Here is a 21,344-nt window from a genome sequence, read left to right as displayed (position 1 = left end):
CTGGTGCAGATCCTAACGACAGTTTTCAGACCAGATATAGCCAGAATGTTGCTCTCATCTTGAATAAGGAAATGATACGGTTTTGATAGATCACATCGTCAGAGAATCCCTGTTTTCTCTCATAAGGATGATTGCTTTGATTTTATGATAGGAAATTTGGAAATAGTTTGAAAAGTATTTCTGAGAGCGTGTCGATAGGCGACCAGCATAACTGCTTTAGAGCAAAACTGTCTCACTTTTTAAGTTTCAGCATTAAGCATGGTTAATGTTAACATCGACAGCAAGACCATCTCGCTAATGCATTTGGTATTTAGCCCAAAGTGTCGTCTTTTCCTGATTTGGGTGCCAGAACTCCTTTCTGTTGAAACACCGACTTCCGGCATCTCTGTCAGTACAATGCTTTGTCAGTCCAGAAGTTTGTGTCATACTGAAAATTGAAATGTCTTAAAAATTAACATGGTACCTGTATTTTTAAACAAGTATATAGGCAAAAAGGTTGGATAAACCAATGAGGGTTTCATAGAAGTGTGGCAATATTACATAAACAAGCAAAACTTTTAATTTTGCCTGCGTGAGTAGAATAATGAGGATGGTCTGGATCAGGCTGCCACAAAGTTATTGCTTTTGACAGGAACTCTTCAGTGAGACACTGAGGTGATCAGAAAATCAAATTCACACCAGAAAGCCAGCTGACATCACCGTCAGCAATTTCATGCTTGTCCGTCACGGCGCTCCGGTCGGGCTTTTTGACAGCTCTAATGCTACGATTGCAACATCAGCTGGGAGCAACAGATACAGCTGGGCGTCCTCTGCAGAGGAATCGAAGTCTAGATTGTCTTGTCTGATAATTGCGTCAGGAAGCAAAGGCTCCATGCCAAACACCAGAAAACATCTGCCATCAACACAGAATAGAAGGCAGGGAAAGCCAGCACGGCCTTCAGATGCTGTAACAGTCGGGAACTGGTCAGCAGCTCATAAAAACGAAGGGAAAACAAAACATAAAGCCTTGTTGGGTGGCTGTGATTTCAACAGAAGTTGATGAGTTTAAGCCCAACAGACCTTTCGAGGGTTTCGGTTGGGCTCTCTGTTACCTTTTGTACTAACTTCTGCTTGAAAGCATCTGTTTGGACGTGGAAGGGATGCAGCACTTTGCTGGGGAAGACAAATGAGTAATGACGGAAGGAAATACAGGAGGGTGGCAGAAGGAAACTATTCATCAAAAGGGTAGTGATGCTAAAACGCAAAATGTGCATATGAGAACTAAAACTGTGTTTAAAAAAATGCTTCTTCGTACTGTGAAAGGAAAGGTGAAGTTGTGGAATGGGTGAATCCTCCTGGACCGCAGCTCCTCGGGTGTCAGCTGTGTTAAACGTGGTGGGACACCAGAGCTGGTCAGCGGTCGTGTGCTCTCTGGCACTGGGTAGGAGTGGCAGCCCATGGGTTAACAGGGTTTTTATTGCTGTTTCTCTATGGTCTTCTCAAAGACCTTCAGTTTCTGTAGTTCTGTTCTGGAAGGAGACCTTCTTTGTTTTTAACAGTTATTAAAAATATCACCCTGTCCCACAGAGCATCACATAAACCAGCAAGCTCCTCCTCTCCCCCCACAACACCCCGTACCCCAGTCAGGTGAACAAGCCCTGAACGTTTCTTGTAATTACTGTTCTACTTCTGGTATTTTTTACATATCCATGAAAAGGGTCTTGAAGATATTTTTTAGGGGAAAAAAAGAAAAAAGAGACCACCTAGTCTAGTTCATTACTGAGATACTGTTTCTTGTCCTGTGTGCATGACTGATTGTAATAAACTCACGCCTGAAAGTCCTGAGCTGACAGGTAGGACCAAGACTGTCTGCGTCTTTCCAGGCTTCCTCCTCTCCTTTTCATCCTTCTCAGCCTTGTGTTTCTCAATGCGCAAATGATATTTTACAGTCTGGATCTTCAGATCTACAGGCTTTAGTTTTAGAGTATGAATTCACCTCCGTTAATTGCGAGCTGTATTTAATATTTATGCTAAAAGGACGTGAGGAGTGTTTGAATGAGCATGTTCTCCTTTGAAAAAAAGGAGCTGAAAAATTACCAACCGCTCTGGTTGCAGTGTCTTGTAAAGATGCCAGCAGGCAGAACGTGATTTAAGGTGCACATTTTTGCAAATCAGCGCCTTCGTAACAACACTGAAAGGAGAGAGAAAGAGGTGTGGGAGGATCCGTGTTAAGATTAATATAGCCTCTTATCTTTACTTAGTGCGGAAGTTCCCGAAAAGGATGAGTGTGTCAGATCACTGGTTCTTTCTTAATATTTTTTTTCTTCTTTTGCTTGCTTTTCTTTGCTGTTGTCCTTATGTACACGATGCCATTCAGTGTATCCATCTTGCCTATTGGCTTGAGATGGTGAATATTAATTGAGCAGCATGATACCTGTTTTTCAAGCTTCGCAGATAAGCAAACCGTTTTTATATTAAAGTGCTTCATCCTCTTTTGCTATGATATTTTAAGACTCTCTTATCTTTGCCTGTCATAGAAGAAAAACCTAAAAAGCCCAAACTTCTGAGACCTTGGCTTGATTTATAAACAGGCTTTCAATAGCAGATTTCTGTAGAGGTATGTATATGGTTGTCCTCTCGTAAACTCGGTTCTTTATTTCAATACATAGGCTTTAATTTTTTTTAAGCCATTGTGATTCTGGATTCTTAGTCTCTTTGCAGTTCTGGAGAAGAGAGGAAGAAACAGGCTTTTGTCCTTCAAAGGACAGTTGAAAGACTTTTTATTATTTGGCCTTGCTTCAAAAAGGCACTTTTGACTATTACAAACTAGCTACTACATAGGCATCTTGAATTTAGCCTAGCAAAAATGTTTATGAAGTATTGGTGGTTTTTTAATGGTTTGTTTTTTTCTCAAACATAGAAATGTGCTCTGTTTCACATGCTTGTAGAGCTGGGAGTGGTAGCAGGGTGTCCACAACCAATGTTGTGATGATATTGAATACAAAATGTTTCCAAAAGCAAGGGTTGATTGCCAAGGGCTCTCAATCAGTTTTCCCTCTTTTTACCCAGCTGTGTGAATGTCAAATTCCTGGGACTTTTGTGCACTTTTATCTTGACAATGGTGTTACCTTAAAGTATAAGCTGTTTGATGTGAGGTTATGAAATATATTCATAACCCTTCTTTAGGGAGGGGGTGCAGTACAGTCTGGTGTAACCTGGTGCCTGATCTTAACCGCTAATAGTTAATAAGTTAATTTAAAAGTGTGTTAATGTTATGCTAGATTGCTTTGATTTTTTTTTTTCCTGTTTTTATCTGTCACTGAATGTTGAATAAAATTGTCATGTACTTGCTGAGTTCAAAGTAAACTCATTAACTGAAAAGGAGTGTGTACATAGTATAGCTGCAAGAACTTGGCCATGTTTCTTTTTGAAGACAAACTTTTTGCCATAGAATTTTTCACTGTCTGCTATGGGTCCATCTAGAAAAGACAAGACTCCATCCAGGTTTAACATGTTTGCAGAGGTGTTGGCCAGGTTTCTTTTATATTTGTCTTATTAATAAAAGGGGAACTAACTAGTTGGGGCGTAGGGAGAGGATGAGGCTGCTGCTGTTCTTATTCCATGAACGACAGATACCTGAACTTCTCTACCCTTCAGTCTGGTATTTTCGTTCCTTTTAAGGCTTGAAGCAAGAGCTGTGTCCCTTTTCCAGATGGGAGGGAAGGAACGTTTCAGGATGAGATGTGAGGTTTACAGAATATCTGTTTTATACAATTTTCTGTCTTTAAGAGGGAATTTTGTCCAGTTGGAAATGCACAGGGTATGAATTGGAGGAGTAAGGAAATTGTGCAGGGTTATTTTTGAGGCTGGCTAATGATGGAAACATATTTGACCTTCCTAAGGCTTTTTGAGTGTTAATAATCCCCCAGTGAAATGGATCGGAGTTCAGAGATGGGATAAACTCAGTCAAACCTGTGTTGTTACTGTTTGTGTGTGCACAATCCCACACACCAGTAGCAGACACATTTTGTTTATTCAGCTCTACAGTAAATGTTTTGTGTTTTCTTTTTCCAACATAACCAATTTATATACATGCTTCTATCTTAACTAGGTGCCTGCATCTTACAGAGTTTTGGGTTTGCACTTAAAATGATTACCTTACATTTTATGTTACTAGGCCAGGTACAAGCAGAGTCTTGATCCTACGGTGGATGAAGTTAAGAAGCTGTGTACGTCCCTGCGTCGGAACGCCAAGGAAGAGCGGGTACTTTTCCACTACAATGGACACGGCGTCCCCAGGCCAACAGTGAATGGGGAGATCTGGGTCTTCAATAAGGTGCGTCCCTGTGAAGTGCTGCTGAACAGCTGAACTTTTTTCACTGCAGTGTAAATTACTGAAGCGTTCTCTTAGAGGAAACTGGATTTCCAGGGTTTCAGATGTGTTCACAGGTATTTGTCTGGCTCCCTGCTGACAGCTGTTTGCTTTGTTCATGTTCCTAAAGTTCTGTGAGACCAAGTAGGTTGTCCCTCACCTCCCGGCGGGGCAGGAGGGTCTTCTCTCAGGTGCACTAAAGCTCATTTGCAAAACACTGAAAAGCCAGTGACTTCCACTTGCTTCGTCTGCTTTCCAGAGGTAGCACCCCAGCTCCTTCGGGTCTGGGCAAACAGTGAGGCTCCTCGATGGGCTTGGCTTTGCTGCCTCACGTCACTGACTGATTATTAAGTTATTAACATGAAGTTTATGCTTAAAATGTCTACTAACTCTGAACAACCATTGCTCAAACTACCTCGAGATGCTGCATGAGGGCAATAAACCGCATGGCCAGCTCTGCTTCCAGAGCACGGAGTACTGAAGAGCCTCCCAGTACAATATAATAGGTATCTTTTATTTTTTTAAAGACTTCTGTTACTCCTGCTGAGCCATGGTTTGGACATTTATGTAGATCTTGTGCAACACCCTGTGAGTGATTCCAAGTGTGACCTAAATGTACTTTGCTTTCCCTTTAGTTAAGCTGTTTAATGTCTGTTAATGGTAACTGATTTGGAATGGAGTCTTAGGAAGTGGAGAGATACTGTTTGTACCTGAAAAGTACATTCAGCTGGCATAGGACTTGCATTCACTATTATAGATATGCTTCTATTTTATTTTGGGGGCTTATTGAGCTTCTTTCCTCATACTTCACATGTATTATTTTTGTAATTGAATGACTGTTCACTGGTAATTTGAAAGAGCAGGATATAAGGGGAGGGGAGAAAGTGCAAGAGGGCATCACTTTATCCTGATGCATCTATATTGGAGTCTTGATTAGTATTCTGACCAATTATTTATTGGTCGGAATACTAATTCATTTTGAAGCTGAATTTGGTGTTTAAGAACAAATAGGAGTGACCACCTTCTTACTTAACAGCCAGTGGGGAATAAAGAAGCCAGAAAGAATATTGGGCAGAATGTGTTACACATGGAAGAAGAGGAAATTACTGCTCAATGAAGTTGTGTTGTGCCAAATGCTTTGTTAAGAGCTTACTGAGTATTTGCCAGTTTCCCTGCAGTATCAGCTGGGGTAACGTGGTGTGGATGCCACTGATGATTAGGAGCTGAGGTCTTTCTGATTTATCTTACAAACGGTGAAAAAAAAAAATTTGATTGTCATAGAGGTTCATGGGGAAAGTTGCAACTTAGTAATTTTTGTAGCATGTTACCAAATCTTGGCTTTTTTGGAGGGAAAGAATCAGGAGTGGAACTTTTAAGCAAAGGATTAAATTTAAGGAAACACTGAGGGGAAAATATCAGCAGTCTTTAGAAATCCAGTCCTAGGGAATTCAGTCTCGGATCTAAGCAGAGGGCCTGATGAGGCTCAGTATTATAGCCCTCTTGAATTGAAATAGTAGAGGTACTGAAATTTGACTGTGCTGACATTTTAAAATCAGATTTAAAACGTTCATTGTATGCACTTGCAGTCTCAGTTATAAGAGTGTGAAGGCAGAGCTGAAAGGGACCTTGAGATCAGCCAAATGAGGGGCCAAAAAGAGTGAAACAGGCCTTGCTGGTGGATGTGGCATGTCACAGGCTGACCTGTGTGTGCTGAAGCAAATACAGTTTGGGGGGTTTATCCTGGCTTCCCGTGGGGCGAGGTTGAGCAGCCTGGTGCTGTTCCCCGGAGCGTGTGGGAGCAGGCGCTGCGGGAGAGGAGAGGGCAGGGGCCAAACAGGGTTGGATTCCAGGAGAGGCGACAGCAGTGGAATTTCGAGTCTGTCCAGACATTTCAATCTGCTTTTGTTCTCACTCTTGTTTTTCCTTTCCTCTTTTTCCTCCTATAAAATTGGTGTGCAGCCATCACGGGGCTGGTGACAGCGGGTGCTGCCGTCCCCGTGGCCAGCCTGCACCCAGCACCCACGGGTGGGGGTTAGCTTTCCGGGGTGCACGCACGAGCAGAGCCAGTGCTGCCTCTTTTCTGCAGGTTTACTGTGAGGGGAGAGCTTTGCGGTGCTGTTGGGAGCTGCCATCAGAGAGCCTGGAAGCTTAGAGGACCTTAGTACCTCTTCAGTTTTTTTCTTTTTCACCCGTGTCCCCTGTAACAACGGCTGTCTTTAGAAATCTACTCTGGCTGTCACAACGCTTGGGTTTGTTTGTTCCTCGTGTTTTGTGAGAGGCTACGACTTTCAGGTTGTGGTGCCAGGAGCGTCATAGTGGTGTCAGAACACCCCAAGCCATTCTGTGGTTGGGGTTGGAGGAGGTGTGCTGCGGCTGGCGGGAGGGGACGTGGCTGCTCGTAAGCATCGCTCCTGTAGCACCAGAGATTATTTAAATCTCCCAACATGTGCCAGCAGGCTATCAGAGACAGCGAATAGATGTAGTGGTGTAGGAGCACTTTGTAATGATGCTGGAGAAAGTTCACAGTGTGTTAGATCTTTGTTAAGATCCCCTTAATTTCTCAGGAGTTGGTATTTCAAAATTAGTTTAGACCTTTGCCCTTGTATGGTTGGTGCTTTGTCTGAACTGATGTTTTAAAGTGGTAATACAAGGGGAATGCTTCTCATATGCTTTATTATCTACTCTGAAATACTGGCTGCTTATGTAGCTGATTGAATTAGTTGACAAAGGGCCTGACAGATGGACTGATGCATTCAGGAGGGTGTCAGAGGAGCTCCTGGATGGGTGCTCCCCCCCCAGCTCCAACGTGGGGCTGTGGCGCTGTCACAGCATCAGCAGATTGTCCCCTAGCCCGGCTGGAGGGAGACCCTGAACTTGCAGCTAATCTCTGCCACGTGAGAAGCCTTCCCTGCACGGCAGTAGTGTGTTCAGGAGAGATTAAGCGTGGTATATTCTATATGTAGATTAAAAAAGATAAAACCTTCAGGAAGTATCATGTAGCGTGATTCACTTGAGCCGCACAGCTCAGTCACTCAGTTCAGTTAACAGCGCTACCGGAGAGGCGTGTGAGAGAGGAAGGAGTGTGGTATGATCTGGATAAGGCACTCGAAAAGCTAGTAGCTAAACTAACTTGGTCTTTAAAAACCAAACCTGCCTTCTCTCCTACAGACAGGTTTTCCTTGAGTTTAATTTTTTAACAGATTTTGACAAGTTGTGCTTGCTGTAGTATTAACACTTCTGGTTACCTTCACCTTTCAGGGCTGACCTATGAAACAAGCCTCTCCTTTTGATATTTAATCTGGCCTGACAGATGAAGAGGCCAGTAGTAAATAAATAATCTGATACTCATCGTTTATTTTATTAGAATTTAAACTCACTTTCTATATATGCTTTGCAGAAGAGAAGACGGTAGCGAGGAGTGTCTGCCTGGGTGCCCTGTGGCACAGTGTGAGTGTGGGGAGGCGCCCACTCCTCTTCCCCGTGCCCTTCCTCCTCCCCTCGAAATTCAGAAATTACTTCAGCTCGGTAACTTTGTGGGGTCAGAGGCAGCATTAAGGGAAGCAGAAAGTATTTTCGGTTGTAATTTTTTTTTCCCTAGTTTTTAATCATAGCTGCTCAGCCAATGCAGTGCTGCTCCAAGGCAGCGCGTGAAGGCGTTTGTAGCACTTCATTAATTTTTGCTTTGCAGCTCGACAGACAAAACATTCCTGAACTCTTTTGATTAGAGAGATAATAAGATGTATGAAAAGAACTGGGGATGGATTCCCATAGGTTCATTGCCACGAGGTCCATTTCCTGAGATTTCTGAGGGTTTCCACAAAGTTCAGAAATCCCAGGACAGAAGCTGAATGCAGCAACCTTCTGAGGAAGATTTTTAGCTTTAGAGAAGTCTCTTTAGAGAATACTCTTCAAGCATTGTTTCATCTTTGATAGGAAAGGGAAGGGCGAATTGTACCATGCTCTGGAAGGAATGATTATTTTGAAAGTGTCCTTTCCCTGGGTCTGTTGTGTCTTACTGTTATACAAAAAGGTGTGAAATGTGGGCAGTGTCAGGAGCAAATTCTGCTGCTCAGGTGAGAATGTGAAACAGAAAATGTGCATCATCATTGTGTTCCTGTTCAGTCCTTTGAAAACCATTTACATATCACTCATCCTGTCCGCAGCTCTGCTGAAACATGCTCAATTTGACCAAATAAGGGCCAGGAGCTGCCATCCTCCCTCATGCCATGTAGGTCGCCGTGGCTCGTTGCTTTAGCTGGCTGCTCTCGTTGACAGGCGTTACAAGCCAGCGCTTCATTACGGAATTGTACGTTATTGTACTGTAGGCTTCTGCTCTGGCTCGCTGTACAGTATTGGCGTACAAAGGAAGGGTTGAGGCAGTCCTTGTAAACTGGTTAATTTGGCATATTCTGGCATTTTGCCAGGTTTTGAAGATGCAATAACATGCTTTTCATCTATTTATTGTGAGTGCTGTTGGATTAATGAGGAGCAATGCTCTTTTTCTAGTTTTGCTTGCTACTATATTCTGAGAAAATCCCAATGTGGTTTCAAAAAGGTAAAAATCAAACACCTCCTTCCCCCTGACTTCAAACATATTTATTCTGAAGTTCTGGGGAACTTTTTTTGTAAAATCTGAAGAATGTTTTTTTTTTTTTAAATGTTTCTGAGTTGTTCGTTAAGCAATGAAATCTGTTCAAAATCAGTTTCTAGTTTAGTTGTTTGTTGTGTCATTCCTTTAAACAGTCACAGAGGGATGGTGGGAGCTGTGTTAACAGAGCAGAAACTTTCCTGCTAAAAACCAAAGTCAATTCTGAGAACAAAACATACGGACACGTTCTTTCATACTCACAGCCCCAGCATGGCAGAGGCAAGATGAGCAAGCATCAAAAGATCACCCTGAGCAACCATGCTAGAAGACTATTATTTAACACTCCTTTTTTCTTCAAACTATCTCATTTACATATAATTAGCAAATTTGATAAGTTGTATGTGACCCCCACGGTAAAGTCGGAACATAAAATTCTTTCTGGTTGGAAATATGATGATATTAATCAGAGCTATAACCCAGTCTTAGCTGTAGCAATATGCATTGTAAATATAAAGTTAAACCAATGCATGCCCCAAACACCTCATTGATTATATGTGTCAGAGCAGGATTTTTATGTGACTCACTGTGATTGGAATGTGCTTAAACTGAGTGATGTCCTTAAAAAAAAGGTCTGGGCTAAGGGTGAGTTGTTTATGTATCATTCTATCCTGCAACACTTTGCAAAGCTCCTAACAGCCTAAAACTTTGGCTTTTATAAACAATTTTTCCTATTAATTTTAATGAAACAACCAAAACTTTTATATATGGGCAAAACTGGATTTTGAAATGACTTACCACTCCCTACCTTATCTAACATACGGTTTACGATCACTTCTATCTTTATATATGCTGATACGTGTCCTTGAAAATTTGATTTTTGTAAAAGTTTACTGGTTTTATTACAGCTATTTTAAGTCTCTTGAATTTAAATGGGAGTTATGATCCCATCCATCATTCTGCTGATGTTAATGGGAACATCCCAGCTTTTACTGTAGATTTTGGGCAGAGTTCAGTGCCGTACCAACATGAACAGGTTGCCCTCTGGCTGCAGATGGGAAGGATTATGCCGTCAGCCACTGCAGATTTGGTGGTGACTCTTCGCAGGCTTCAGTGGCAGAAATCTGCTTTAGTTTATATTTTCAAGTCCTGCCACTTAGTTTAGGGTGTGACCCTTCATAGCTAATTTTAAATGTCTGATTTTTGATCCTCATTGTATTTTAAGAAGCTCTTGCCTCCAATTATTTGGGGGTGTTAAGGTGGAAGGCAGGGAACAAAGTGCTTCATATTTACAGAAGCTGAATTGTTGGTACTTCACTTTGCTGAAGCCATGCTTTGTTGGTTTTAGTTTTATTGGATAATTCTGGAAGTTGCACAGAAGTTAAAGGGTATAATAAAGTTACGAAGCATCTTGTTAAACTAAGATGGTGTAGCTGCTGATGGGCTATGTAGTCATAATTACCAATCTTGATTTATTGATGGAGTTTTCAGTTTAAGACAATTCATGTTAAATTAAAGACATCTGGTTTACATCCTTTATCAGTGTTGCAGAAATTTGAGATAAAATTGGACGATTAAATGCTGGTTGGAGTTGTTAGCACATATCAAAGCACTCTCTGCTGAGTTTTAGAATTTTAGTTTAGTGTTTTAAACAATACCGCAAAAAAAAAATAATCTACTTGTCATTTGTGTTGGAGTTGGGCTCATAGTCCTTGTTATTAGTAGGTGTTGATTGGTATTTGTATTGACTAATACGCCCAATGTGCAACCTAGGTTTTATTTCGTGATTTCAGAATTGGAATTTTTTGGTGTGTATTTAATTATCTCACCAATGAAGGTTCTGTTGCTTCTCTGACTCTTTGTAACCTGAGTGGTTTTTTTCCTTCTTACAGAACTATACTCAGTATATTCCTCTATCCATCTATGACCTGCAGACTTGGATGGGCAGCCCTTCCATTTTCGTCTACGATTGCTCTAATGCCGGCCTTATTGTCAAGTCCTTCAAGCAATTTGCACTACAGAGGGAGCAAGAGTTGGAGGTGAGATCACAGTCGGTGCAAAGGTTTCATTTGCGTTTGTGCCACAGGGTTAAGTGTAAGCTTGCTGTGCTACGTACAGCTGAAAAATATGTTTTAAATTACATTGGAAGGCAAATTAATTTGCAAATAATTTTGCCACTCTAATCTTTCTGGTTCAGTTTGCTATCCTATTAAACTTGGAACAATTTTTAATACAAGTGCTAATTAAATGGTAGTGTTAATAGAATCCATTTGTGCCCTAATGGTCTTTTTTGCTGAGATAAATGCTGAGGTGAACTAGACATATTTATTTTAGTTGCAAAAGCCTAGTATCTGGGTATGTATTTGGGTGCAGTTAGAATTTTGTGCTGTTGAAGTCAATGTGAAAATGTGAAACAAAATAAACCTCACACACAGAGGGATTGTCACTGGTGATTTCAGTTTCACAGAGTGCTTAAGTTGAGTGTGTTTCTAATGAAAAGCTGTCTTTCATTGCAAATGTCATTGCTGATAAATTTACTGAAGTAAATCTGACATGCAGAGGGGAAGGTAAGAAGTCAGGATTCTTTGTGCAGCAACTTGGGATGGCAAGATTCCTCTCTGCCAGAAATTCCTGCTAGCTTTAGTTTACGTAGGAAACACATTTTTTAAAGGTTAACTTCCTATACTCTCACAGTTCTCAGACATTGTATTTAATAAAAAAAAAATATCCAACTTCGAGGAAGGTATATTAGTTACTCAGGTAACTGTCTGTCACATGCAACCTTCAAGCAGATATTTATAGTATCCCTGGCTATAATTCCTTTCATTCTAAATTCCAGTTTTTGGAGATGCTTTTGTGGTGGAAATTCCATTCTACTGACAGAAAACAGCCTAATACCTCGAGAGATGCAGATCATTTCATTATTCCTTCTCTCCAGCCAGCGTTAATGCCGTATTTTGTAAAGATAAGAAACTTCTGTGGCTTGGGAGGAAGATGAATGGCAAGACATAGATCAGTAGTGTGGGTGGCAGATGCCTTTGAAGGTTATTATCTTTTTAAGTCAAGGAAACTCTCTGGTGGTCATGTTCTGTTCTCCTTTTCCACATTTTCCTATCAGCCTGCTGCTTTCATTGTGATATTTTTCAGATCCTTTCTCTTCTGTTTGTACAATGCACCCTTCTGGATTTTTGTTTTGTTTTCTCATTCTGTTCCTAAGCTGGTTAAAGATGGGCCTAAATTTGCCTTCCCTTTCCCTGCCTGCTTCATGAATTTCCTTTTTTTCCCTTGGCTCTTGCTGAGCTCTAGAATGACTTTGAAGCTGTTTTGGAAGGAAGGCAGCCGCAGGTGTCTCTGGTTTCTGCTGTGAGACAGATAAATCACTCAGGTGAAGCTTGTGCAGGAAAAGCTCCTCTCTGCAAGTCAGACAGACCAGACTGTCTGCAGACAAGGACGGCTGGTTACGGTGAGAAAGATGTGCACAAATAACAATGTCAGTCTTTATTTCAACAAAAATATTAAATTCTGTTTGCTCTGGGTTTTTTTTCTTTTTTTTTTTTAAATATGTGAGAATACATGGGAAAGCTGCTTTAGTATTTCTTCTCTTTGCAGCACAGGTTAAAACTCCCAGTTAATTTGATTATGAAAAAACTTTCCGGCTGATATGTCAGCTTTCCATTCGGTATCTTTAGATTTCTTTAGCTCCTGACGACTCACTGAGACAACTGCTTATTATTAATAGAAAGCAGAATACTGGGTAACAGATAGAAAAGTGCTTACAGTGTCATACAAAGCATGGATAAGAATTCATTTGGAACACTATAATTTATTGAATTGTTCAAATTCATGAGAGGTGATGTAAAGCTGGAACTGGTACTCAAGAGGGGCTGCTAGAGTGATCAAGATAATTGTTGGCCCATCTTCCTGAAAGAAGATTAGAGGAGTTGCCGTTCTCTTAATCTGTCAGAGTGAAGGCTGAGGGAAACCATGGCTGTTTATTTTACTTTTTTCAGGATCCCTTTTTTTTTTTTTTTTTTTTTGGGTAGCACAGAGCACTGGCCAGGTGCCATCAGATTATACATAGTTTCACTAGAAACATAAAAATTAATTACAACGTATTTACAGCTGTGTTTGCAACCCCATTATATTGGGTTTTCATTGTTCATGGAATATAAAGGCTGGTACTCTTTCTTAATGTAAAATCTAAATCTTGTTCAGCCTCCAAAGAGAGGAAGCACAAAAAGAAATGATAACTTGGAAGTGATGGAAAAGCAGTTAATGCTTCTCTAAGGTGCCTGAGAAAAGATAATGGTACAGCGCTGCATGGTACATTGTCGTCTTAGAGAGCTGCCTCCAAAATAGCACTTGAATAGTAAATACATATTTTTTTCCTTTTGTTAGTAAATAAAGTATGGCCAGTGTGTGCCAGTGAAGAGCTGTGTAGATAGGAAGAAGTGTGTCGGTTTCAGTAAGACAACAACTTTGTTTACCAGAGGTAGGGTCTGTCATATCTTAACCTGGTGGACAGATTAAAAATCTCTCTTACTTTGGGCAAGACTGCTCCTCTGCGGGGCGCGAGGGGGGAAGGCAGGAGATCTTGCTCTGAAGATGCCAGAGGCAGTTCAGCTGTAACTGGTTTTTGGCGGGATGGGGAATGGGCAGATGTGGAGATAATTTTGTCATTTGATTATAGCTTTGTATTGTGTAATTATAGGGCAGTAATTAACCTAACAAAGTCTACCAATCCCCACCATTCTTAATATGTCACAGTGTTTCCAAACTTGTAAGTTAAATGCTGTTGCTATAAGGACTGGGGTTTTCCTGGACTGTGATAGACTTGACTGTTTGAGAGAAATAGCTGTGAATTGTTTTAATTATCAACTGGATGGGCAGTTAAGGATTTGGTTTAGTATCTGGCTAAACAAAGTACATATTTTGCAGATAGGAAACACCCTCTTAGCAGCATGAGGTGGACATGATGTGGCACAGTATGAAGTGTGATAAATTTAAAAGTTCATTTTTGAACTTTTGTTGATCCTGCCGTTATTTGTTTTGGGTTTGTCCCGATATTTGTAATAGAAGGCTGTCATTTTCCTTACCCAAAAGACATTTTTCAGACCTGGAAACTGACCCCAGCTTTTAGAAACGGGAATTCCTGCTGTTGCTTTCCTGGTTGTTGTCCTGTTTGATGTCACGCCGCAGGATATGGTGAGGGTGGTGGCGGGACCTCAGGCCGCTGAGGAAGCTGAAGCGATGCCTGGGAGCAGGCAGTGGCCAGGTTAGAAAACACCTCGTTGTGCCTCCTTGGAGCTCCACGCTCTGCTTGGAACGGGCGCTGGGAGGGTGGCATGGGATGCTCTTAATCATCTCGTTAGCTAGCTCTGATGGTTCTGTGAGCGCGTATAAATACACCGTGATTCTGGAGAATTAAGCAGGCGCTCGAAGTGTGCTGTGCTGACAATGACAAAACAGTCGGCTGGTTATTTCTGATTAATTTTCTGTGTAATTGTGACATGGCGTTTCCTCTGACTCATACTTGTGCCATACAGAAAAAGGCTGCTGGCTTAAGGGCGCATTTGAGATGTACAGAAGTGAAAGCTGAAATACGTCTCCTAGATGTGTGCTTTGCTGCACGAGATACAACTTCTTGATTTTTCAACTTTATTGCTTGAATTTTTCAACAGCGTACCGAACAGCTGCATACAAACTTGTTTTGTTCTTGCCTGTGTAGGAATTGGGTGTTGCGGTGGGAGTGCCTGTTCGGCTTCCCCTCCAGCAGGGTACATGACTAACTAGTCCTAATTGGAGCTGAGGAACCCACATTTTTTATTTTTCCATCTGCAACATTAATTCTCAAAAAATTAGCTTAACGACAGCACAGCAGAATGTTATCTGGCATTAGCATCATGTCTGGGGGGAGAGTTTTTCTAAGCCACCATCTGCTGGGAGAGAGGAACATCTCCTTTCCTGTAGCTGCATTAATGCTTCCACTGGGGAGGAGGATTCTCCCCGCAGGAGTTGTGTGAAGCTGGCAGGTCTGGTCAGCACTTGAAATAACAACTCCTGGTTTCTGTCTTGGGGCAGAGTTCCTCCCAAGTTTACCTTGAACATGTCTGTTCATTCCAAAAAGGGCTGGCTTTCTATCAAGTGCTTGTTTCTTGGTTTAATTATATAGGTACATAAATGTTTTCAGTAGCAGCGGTTTAAAATACATATGTTGTTTCCCTTTCTGATAATTACAAGCAGTAATACTTGCAAATCCATTGGCTCATCCTCCGGATAGTCAGAGCGCTTGCAAGTAGCAAACCTGGGTGCTCCTTAGCTTGGGCAGCTAGAATTTGTTTTCAGAACAAATTAATTACCACCATCTTACAGAAACGATAGCATTTTTCAGTATAATTGATAAATTACCACTATTATTTTGTCTGAAAGGCTGGGGATTGTCAGTTGCCGTGAAATAACAGTAAGTAACACAATAAGTGCTCTGCTGATGGGGAGGAATTTTTACTACAAAGCTTACACGGGACAATATGCATCACTTTGCCTTGAGACTGTGTTTCTGCTGGAAGACGTTGTGAGTTAGTTATGACCTGCTGCAAGGTCTGCATCTAACTGGTGGCTTACAGAAACATATTAAAAAACCAACAGTTAAAGATTGTAGATAAATGCGTATTGATAATTCTGATAACTTTTCATATATGGTAACTTTACATAGTTTATTTACTATTCTTAAGAGTTGTGAATGAATACATTTTTGCCAGTTGATGCTTTTAAATCTTTCTTTAGCCTTCAACTTTTTCCATATCTTGCCCTGATTAAAAGTTACATTTAAGAGGGAACCAAGCAGTCTAGAAAACATCACTTCAGTGGATGTTCTAAGGATGCAAAAAGGGGTTTACTTGACCTTTTTTTTTTTTTTTTCCCCTCTCCCCTTCCTTTCTTTTACTTGTAAAAGAATGTTTTGCTACATCGCTATTCCATGAAGTCTGACAAGATCTGTAATTACTAGCTGGTATTCTATGTTCATTTTATGGCTGTTAATAGTTCATCTCCTAATGGACACACATTTACAGTGCACGTGTCACAGCTTCTGTAGTTCATCGTACTGTGCAGCAGCCAAGAGTTGAGCAGGTCTTGGAGTATGAGCTACTTCCCCGTCAGAACTGAGGGGCACTACCAGATCATGACAAATGTCAAGTCGTCAGTGTTTCACACTACTCAGAAAGCAGAAAATCCATCTAAATGTACTTCCCACCTACGGAGCCCATTTATGAGGATGCCCAGGGGGCAAGTCTTTCTCTAGGAAATGAACAGCCGTAGCTAAGCACTTTGACTGTTTTATATTTATAAATCTGTGAAGAGCTAATGCTTTTCCACACTGTCTCTCATGCCTCTCCCCTCAAATGAAATATCTCTCCAGTATTTCAATTACCTCTTTTTTGTTATTAGCATGCAGCTTTAATTTTATTGAGAGTAAATATCACTAGAGGACAAGTGATGAATTGAGGGTGGCTTCATTTCCACCCAAGGAATGAATCTTTGCTGAGAGCAGCACGACTCAGCTGTGAGCAAGGACAGGTCTTAGCTAATTTGGACAACTTGAGAAAGCCAAAGTGTGTCACTGCTGCCTCTGGAATTAGAATGGAATATTTAAAGAATCAAAAAACTTAATAGGCTGCAGAATTTGTGAAATAGCATCTGAAACTTCTCCATAACTTATCAGATTGCTTTGCTAGACAAGAGGTGTGTGATTGTGCCAGGCTCTGGGTTTGTAACACAAGTATTCTGTTCCCCATCGACCCTTCTAGGACACCAAATGGAGTTCCTCTGCACATAGACAGAATTTTTCACATGTCAAGATGGTAAAGAATTAGTTTATTAGTCAACTGTATCGCCTTACTCAGTTGGCAAAAAAAATGAAACTGGCTGAAGTGTTGGTCTTTGAAAGAATGTCCTTCTGTTAACTTGGTAACACAGCATATAGATCACCTTGATGGGTCTTTGCTCTCTAACTCTTCCATGAAAGGGCAGTGAAGACACTGCATGTGTTACATTTCTTTCCCCTATTCCTTTGAGAATCATAGATCAAAATTTTGGGTGGCTGAAGTGTTTATTTTGTTTATCTGTTTCACAAAGGCACTGGAGAGATTATCTGTGTTTTTCATTCTGAATTATTAGTCTCAAAAATAATAATCAAAATTTTAATTAGGAGAATCACTGTGGTTTTGAAAAATGGGAATATTGGTATATATGGTATTTCTGCTTTACAGACTGATGTTTGGACAGATCGATTGCCATAGTGCAGGTCAGAATTTTAGAAACTCCACTCTTTCACAGCAGACTTGACCCTGATTTTAAAAAAGTGCTGAATATGCCCGTGTAGGTGTTTGCTCTGTTTCCCATTCTTTCTTGCCTTTTGAAAATTAATCTACAGCATGTGGAATGAAAGAGTTGAGTAACATTTATGCAGAGCTGGTTCTTGTCTGCATATGCACAAATACCATCGGACCGATGGGCTCCAGCAGTCCATGGCTGGCATGAAATCTGCACTAACATGTCTCTCAGTTCTGAGTATTTTAAACAGGTGATTGTGCCCAATTAAATATAAACCAATCGAGCCTTGGAAACTCATGTCTTTTATAACAGTTCTAGATCTTGAGATGCAAAGGCTTTCCTTTAGAGTTATTTTTCAGTGTAACATTTGCTGCTTAGAGCAGAAGTTACCATGTTTTTTCCATCCAGAAGAATATGCAAAAGGACCTTGAGCCCTTTTACTAAAGCACTGATTAAAACTTCTGTCTGCTGATATGTTAATATTTGCACTGCAGAAGGCAGTGCGCATTTCTTTTTCTCTTTGTGGTGGAAGATGACCTCTCTACTTGCATACGGTAATTTTCTCTCTTCCTTTTTCCAGCTTGACCTTTTTGCTCTAGTGAAGCAGAAAGACGTATGGGGAGAACACGGGGAGTTCACTATTCTTCTGGCTTACCAGCAAGAGTCATCTGTACGCTCCATGGCAGGAAATGCTGCCTAGTACAGCCAAATTAATTGTATTTTTCCATTTGAAGCTATTCTGCCATCTGTGGTGAATGGTTATGAGCCACAGGAAGGATGGTTTTTACTTAAATGTAGAAGAAAGAATAATTAGCCCAACTTGCTTCTACAGTGCTTGATTCCAAGCTGGCAGATGTGAACTGAAGACTCTGAAGTGGTGATCACTGTTCAGTCTGTTGCAAGTTGCTGGTTTTGGTTTGTGGTGTTATGGTAAATACACTTAAATGCTGTTAGTTGTATGTGAGTTAAACTACGGCTGGTGCTACCGTAGCCGTACATTTCTCCGAATCCAGAGACCATCGAACTTGGACAGCTCTTCACTGGTTATTTACCAAACCGTATAGAAATGAACTTTACTGAATTCAGCACCTGAGTAATTTCCCTGATCTCTCCAGGTGGCTGCAATCAACCCAAACCATCCGCTTGCTCAAATGCCTTTGCCGCCATCGATGAAGAACTGCATCCAGCTGGCAGCGTGTGAAGCCAACGAGCTGCTCCCCATGATCCCTGATCTGCCAGCTGACCTCTTCACATCATGCCTTACTACGCCGATCAAAATCGCTCTGAGATGGTGAGTATCTTCCCCGATATTGAAGGCAAGCACGTAATTTTATGGCTTGTATGTTGAAATAATAGATTTGTTAATCCAAATGCTTCATCTAACCTAAAGTTTCTCTGCAATATTGAATTACAGGATTTGTATTATGCATTTGGGACAGCATTTTATTAATCAGAACTAGAAAGGTGAAAATAGTTATCTTCTACTTATTACAGTTTAGATTCCAGCTCAATATCTAGGTTTGTTCAGATTAAGGGATTTACTGTTCTGGGAATTAAATATCTGCTTCTTCAGAGAGCAGAAATAGTACATAGTGTGATACAACTTTTTGTAAATTGTCCTTTGTACAAATCATATTCCAAATATTGCAGTGGCTGTAAATAATACAGTAGTATTAAATAATGATGTAGTGAAAGAAATTGAGCGATAAACCAAAGAAAGATGTTGTGGAATGACATACCAAGTTAATTAGGCAGAAAGTTATAAAAGACTGCTACAGATAGCAGGAGCTTTCGAAGAGCAATATTTTTACCCAACAACAGAGACAATCACAAACAATTGTGGTGCCAGCAGAGGACACGGCACGAGGAATCCAGCGTGTGCACCCAGGCAGTACGTAGGTCCATCAGTTCGTTCCTGCTCTGATTGATCTGCTCACAGTTAACGTGTAGTCTGGGATGAAGAACTTCAGGTCACTTGCTAGGCTGGGTTAAAGCAGGCGGGACCTGTCGACGCTGCAGACGATGGCAAGAGGTTGAGTCCCCACGGCTTCAAGAGTTCCTAGCTGTCTTCTGGAGATACTCGTAATAACTTACAATTCTTATACGCTTTCTGACATATAAGCAACAAACTGAATTAATTTGACCACATTCTGGTGACTGATACCTCTTGCTCACACGAGGGACAGCACAAGATCTGTTTAATTCTTTTGTCCCTTTTTTGATTTCGTGAGCTCACAGGGTATCTTCTCACAAAAGAGTCACAGCTTGTAAACACTGGCAGAAATCTTGGATAATTTTGAAAAGCAGGACTAAGAGCTTTGGCGACATTAGGAATATTTTCAAGGGGAGGTTTTGAGAGAGCGAGGGAGAAAATTATTTTTCTGACCCAGGTGCCATGGACCAGGAGTCTGAAGGAATGGGAGACAAGCCTAGAGCTTCATCAAGGAACTGCAAACTCTAAATAGGTTAGGCAGTGTGTGCTCCTCTCATAGCTTTAAAATCTTTTTCATCTTACTTTTTCTTTCTTCTGTTGTAAAAATGAAACGTTATGTTGTTTTTCTAAGATCCCAGGCTGGTTGCTATACTAACCACCCGTCAGAACTCACGAGTGAGCGCTGGCAGGTATGCAGCAGGATTGAGCCTGCTGATGAGCCCGAGACATCTGATCTCATCTAAACGAGAGAACGGTGTGCTTCCCTTCGGGGGAGGTGGGAGGAGAGAGGAGGTTGAGGTCCAGTATAGCTGTTACGTGGCAGCTCTTCGCTGCTGGGGTGACTCTCTTGACATGGAGCTTTGCTACTTTGCTCTTCCCGATGCTGACGTGGTGCTGGTAGGCTAGCTCTGAGCTCAGCCTGCTGTCTGAAAATTCTCAAGCTGCCTGCATAAATCCTTGTCTTTTAAAAGCTAAAGAAAGTTACTATGTGGCAATATTCCTTTAGGGGAACTTTGAGAAATACTGTGTTTTATAACCAGGAAAATGTGGTTTCAGGGAACTACTTTTATCATCTGGCTGCTATCGGATCACTGCCCAAATGTGAAGGAGTTTTGATTTCTGCTGGTTTTATCTATGGAGAAAGACTTTGAAATGTAACTGAATGTTCCACCTGATTAGCTCAAGGGTGGGAGCAGATGACAATGAATGCAACTTGGTAAATACAGATGATGCTTTTTTAAACATTACTTGTTGAATGGAGTCTGCAGCAAATAAATAAATAAATAAATAAAGTGACACAGGATTCAGCAAATAGAGGTTTAAGTTCAAGTTCTACGGAGAATGTTTTCACTGAAACACCGTGTTACTGTGGAGAGAAGAATGAAACAATCGCTTCTCAGAGCGGGTACACTGAGGCTTGCGGATCTTCTGAACAACTCGTTATTGTACATGTGTGTTAAATCAATACTGTGCGGACACAGTGACACCACTTAATTCTTGTTGTTTTCATGAATTCCTTACATCTTTGTGAGAGTCCCTAGCGTGGGCTTTGATGCCTACCGAAGATTAACTGGTTTATAGCAAACTGGAGCTTTGTAAGTGAAGTGAAAGCTGTTGGCATTAGGACTTCAGGGTTCTCCTTCCCTTGTACTTACCAGAACCATTCTTCACAGTTTGTGCCGTATTTAAAGTGAAAATGCTGAGGCTCTGTAAGAGGGTTTTTTGGTGTTTTTTTTTTTTAATACAACAGTGTTTAATGCACAGTTTATATATACTGAGAAGGGGAGTTTTTGGATATTACGATCTGTTCAAGAATTTTCTGTTACTTCATCTCCATGGGAACGTGGCTGAGGGGGTGATCGGGGCAGGTTCTCAAGCAGAGCCACACCTGGCATAAGCATGAGATATCTCAGAGTTGTGTGTCCTTTGTGTTTGACAGGAAACGCGTTTGTGAAAATGCAGCTCAGGGGAAGGATTTAAAACTCTCAACCTTGGCTGTCGGGGGGTTGGCGCTGGTGGATGCCAGGCGACCTCCCGGATGGTAAAGCATCTCCTGCTACATCTCATCTAATGATTACGTGTGGTGCTTACTGCACAGAAAAAAATTTCTCCCCTCTTCTCTGAGGAAGATTATGTTCCTTTTC

At 41.2% G+C, this 21,344-nt stretch overlaps 1 protein-coding gene across 4 annotated transcripts in view; it reads left to right on the top strand.

The window, feature by feature from the left end:
- The window catches only part of RPTOR (regulatory associated protein of MTOR complex 1), a 157,234-nt gene that overhangs the window by 39,418 nt on the left and 96,472 nt on the right, over positions 1 to 21,344 (top strand). For all 4 annotated transcript variants that reach the window (XM_074889555.1, XM_074889554.1, XM_074889553.1 and 1 more), the window contains exons 4-6: positions 4,157 to 4,315; positions 10,829 to 10,975; positions 18,383 to 18,558. In XM_074889555.1, coding sequence (XP_074745656.1) covers positions 4,157 to 4,315; positions 10,829 to 10,975; positions 18,383 to 18,558 — 482 coding nt within the window. The remainder of the gene's footprint in view (positions 1 to 4,156; positions 4,316 to 10,828; positions 10,976 to 18,382; positions 18,559 to 21,344) is intronic.

Source organism: Strix uralensis, chromosome 19, assembly GCF_047716275.1.
Source record: "Strix uralensis isolate ZFMK-TIS-50842 chromosome 19, bStrUra1, whole genome shotgun sequence".
Classification (NCBI taxonomy): domain Eukaryota; kingdom Metazoa; phylum Chordata; class Aves; order Strigiformes; family Strigidae; genus Strix; species Strix uralensis.
This window is presented reverse-complemented; position numbering and strand designations above follow the sequence as displayed.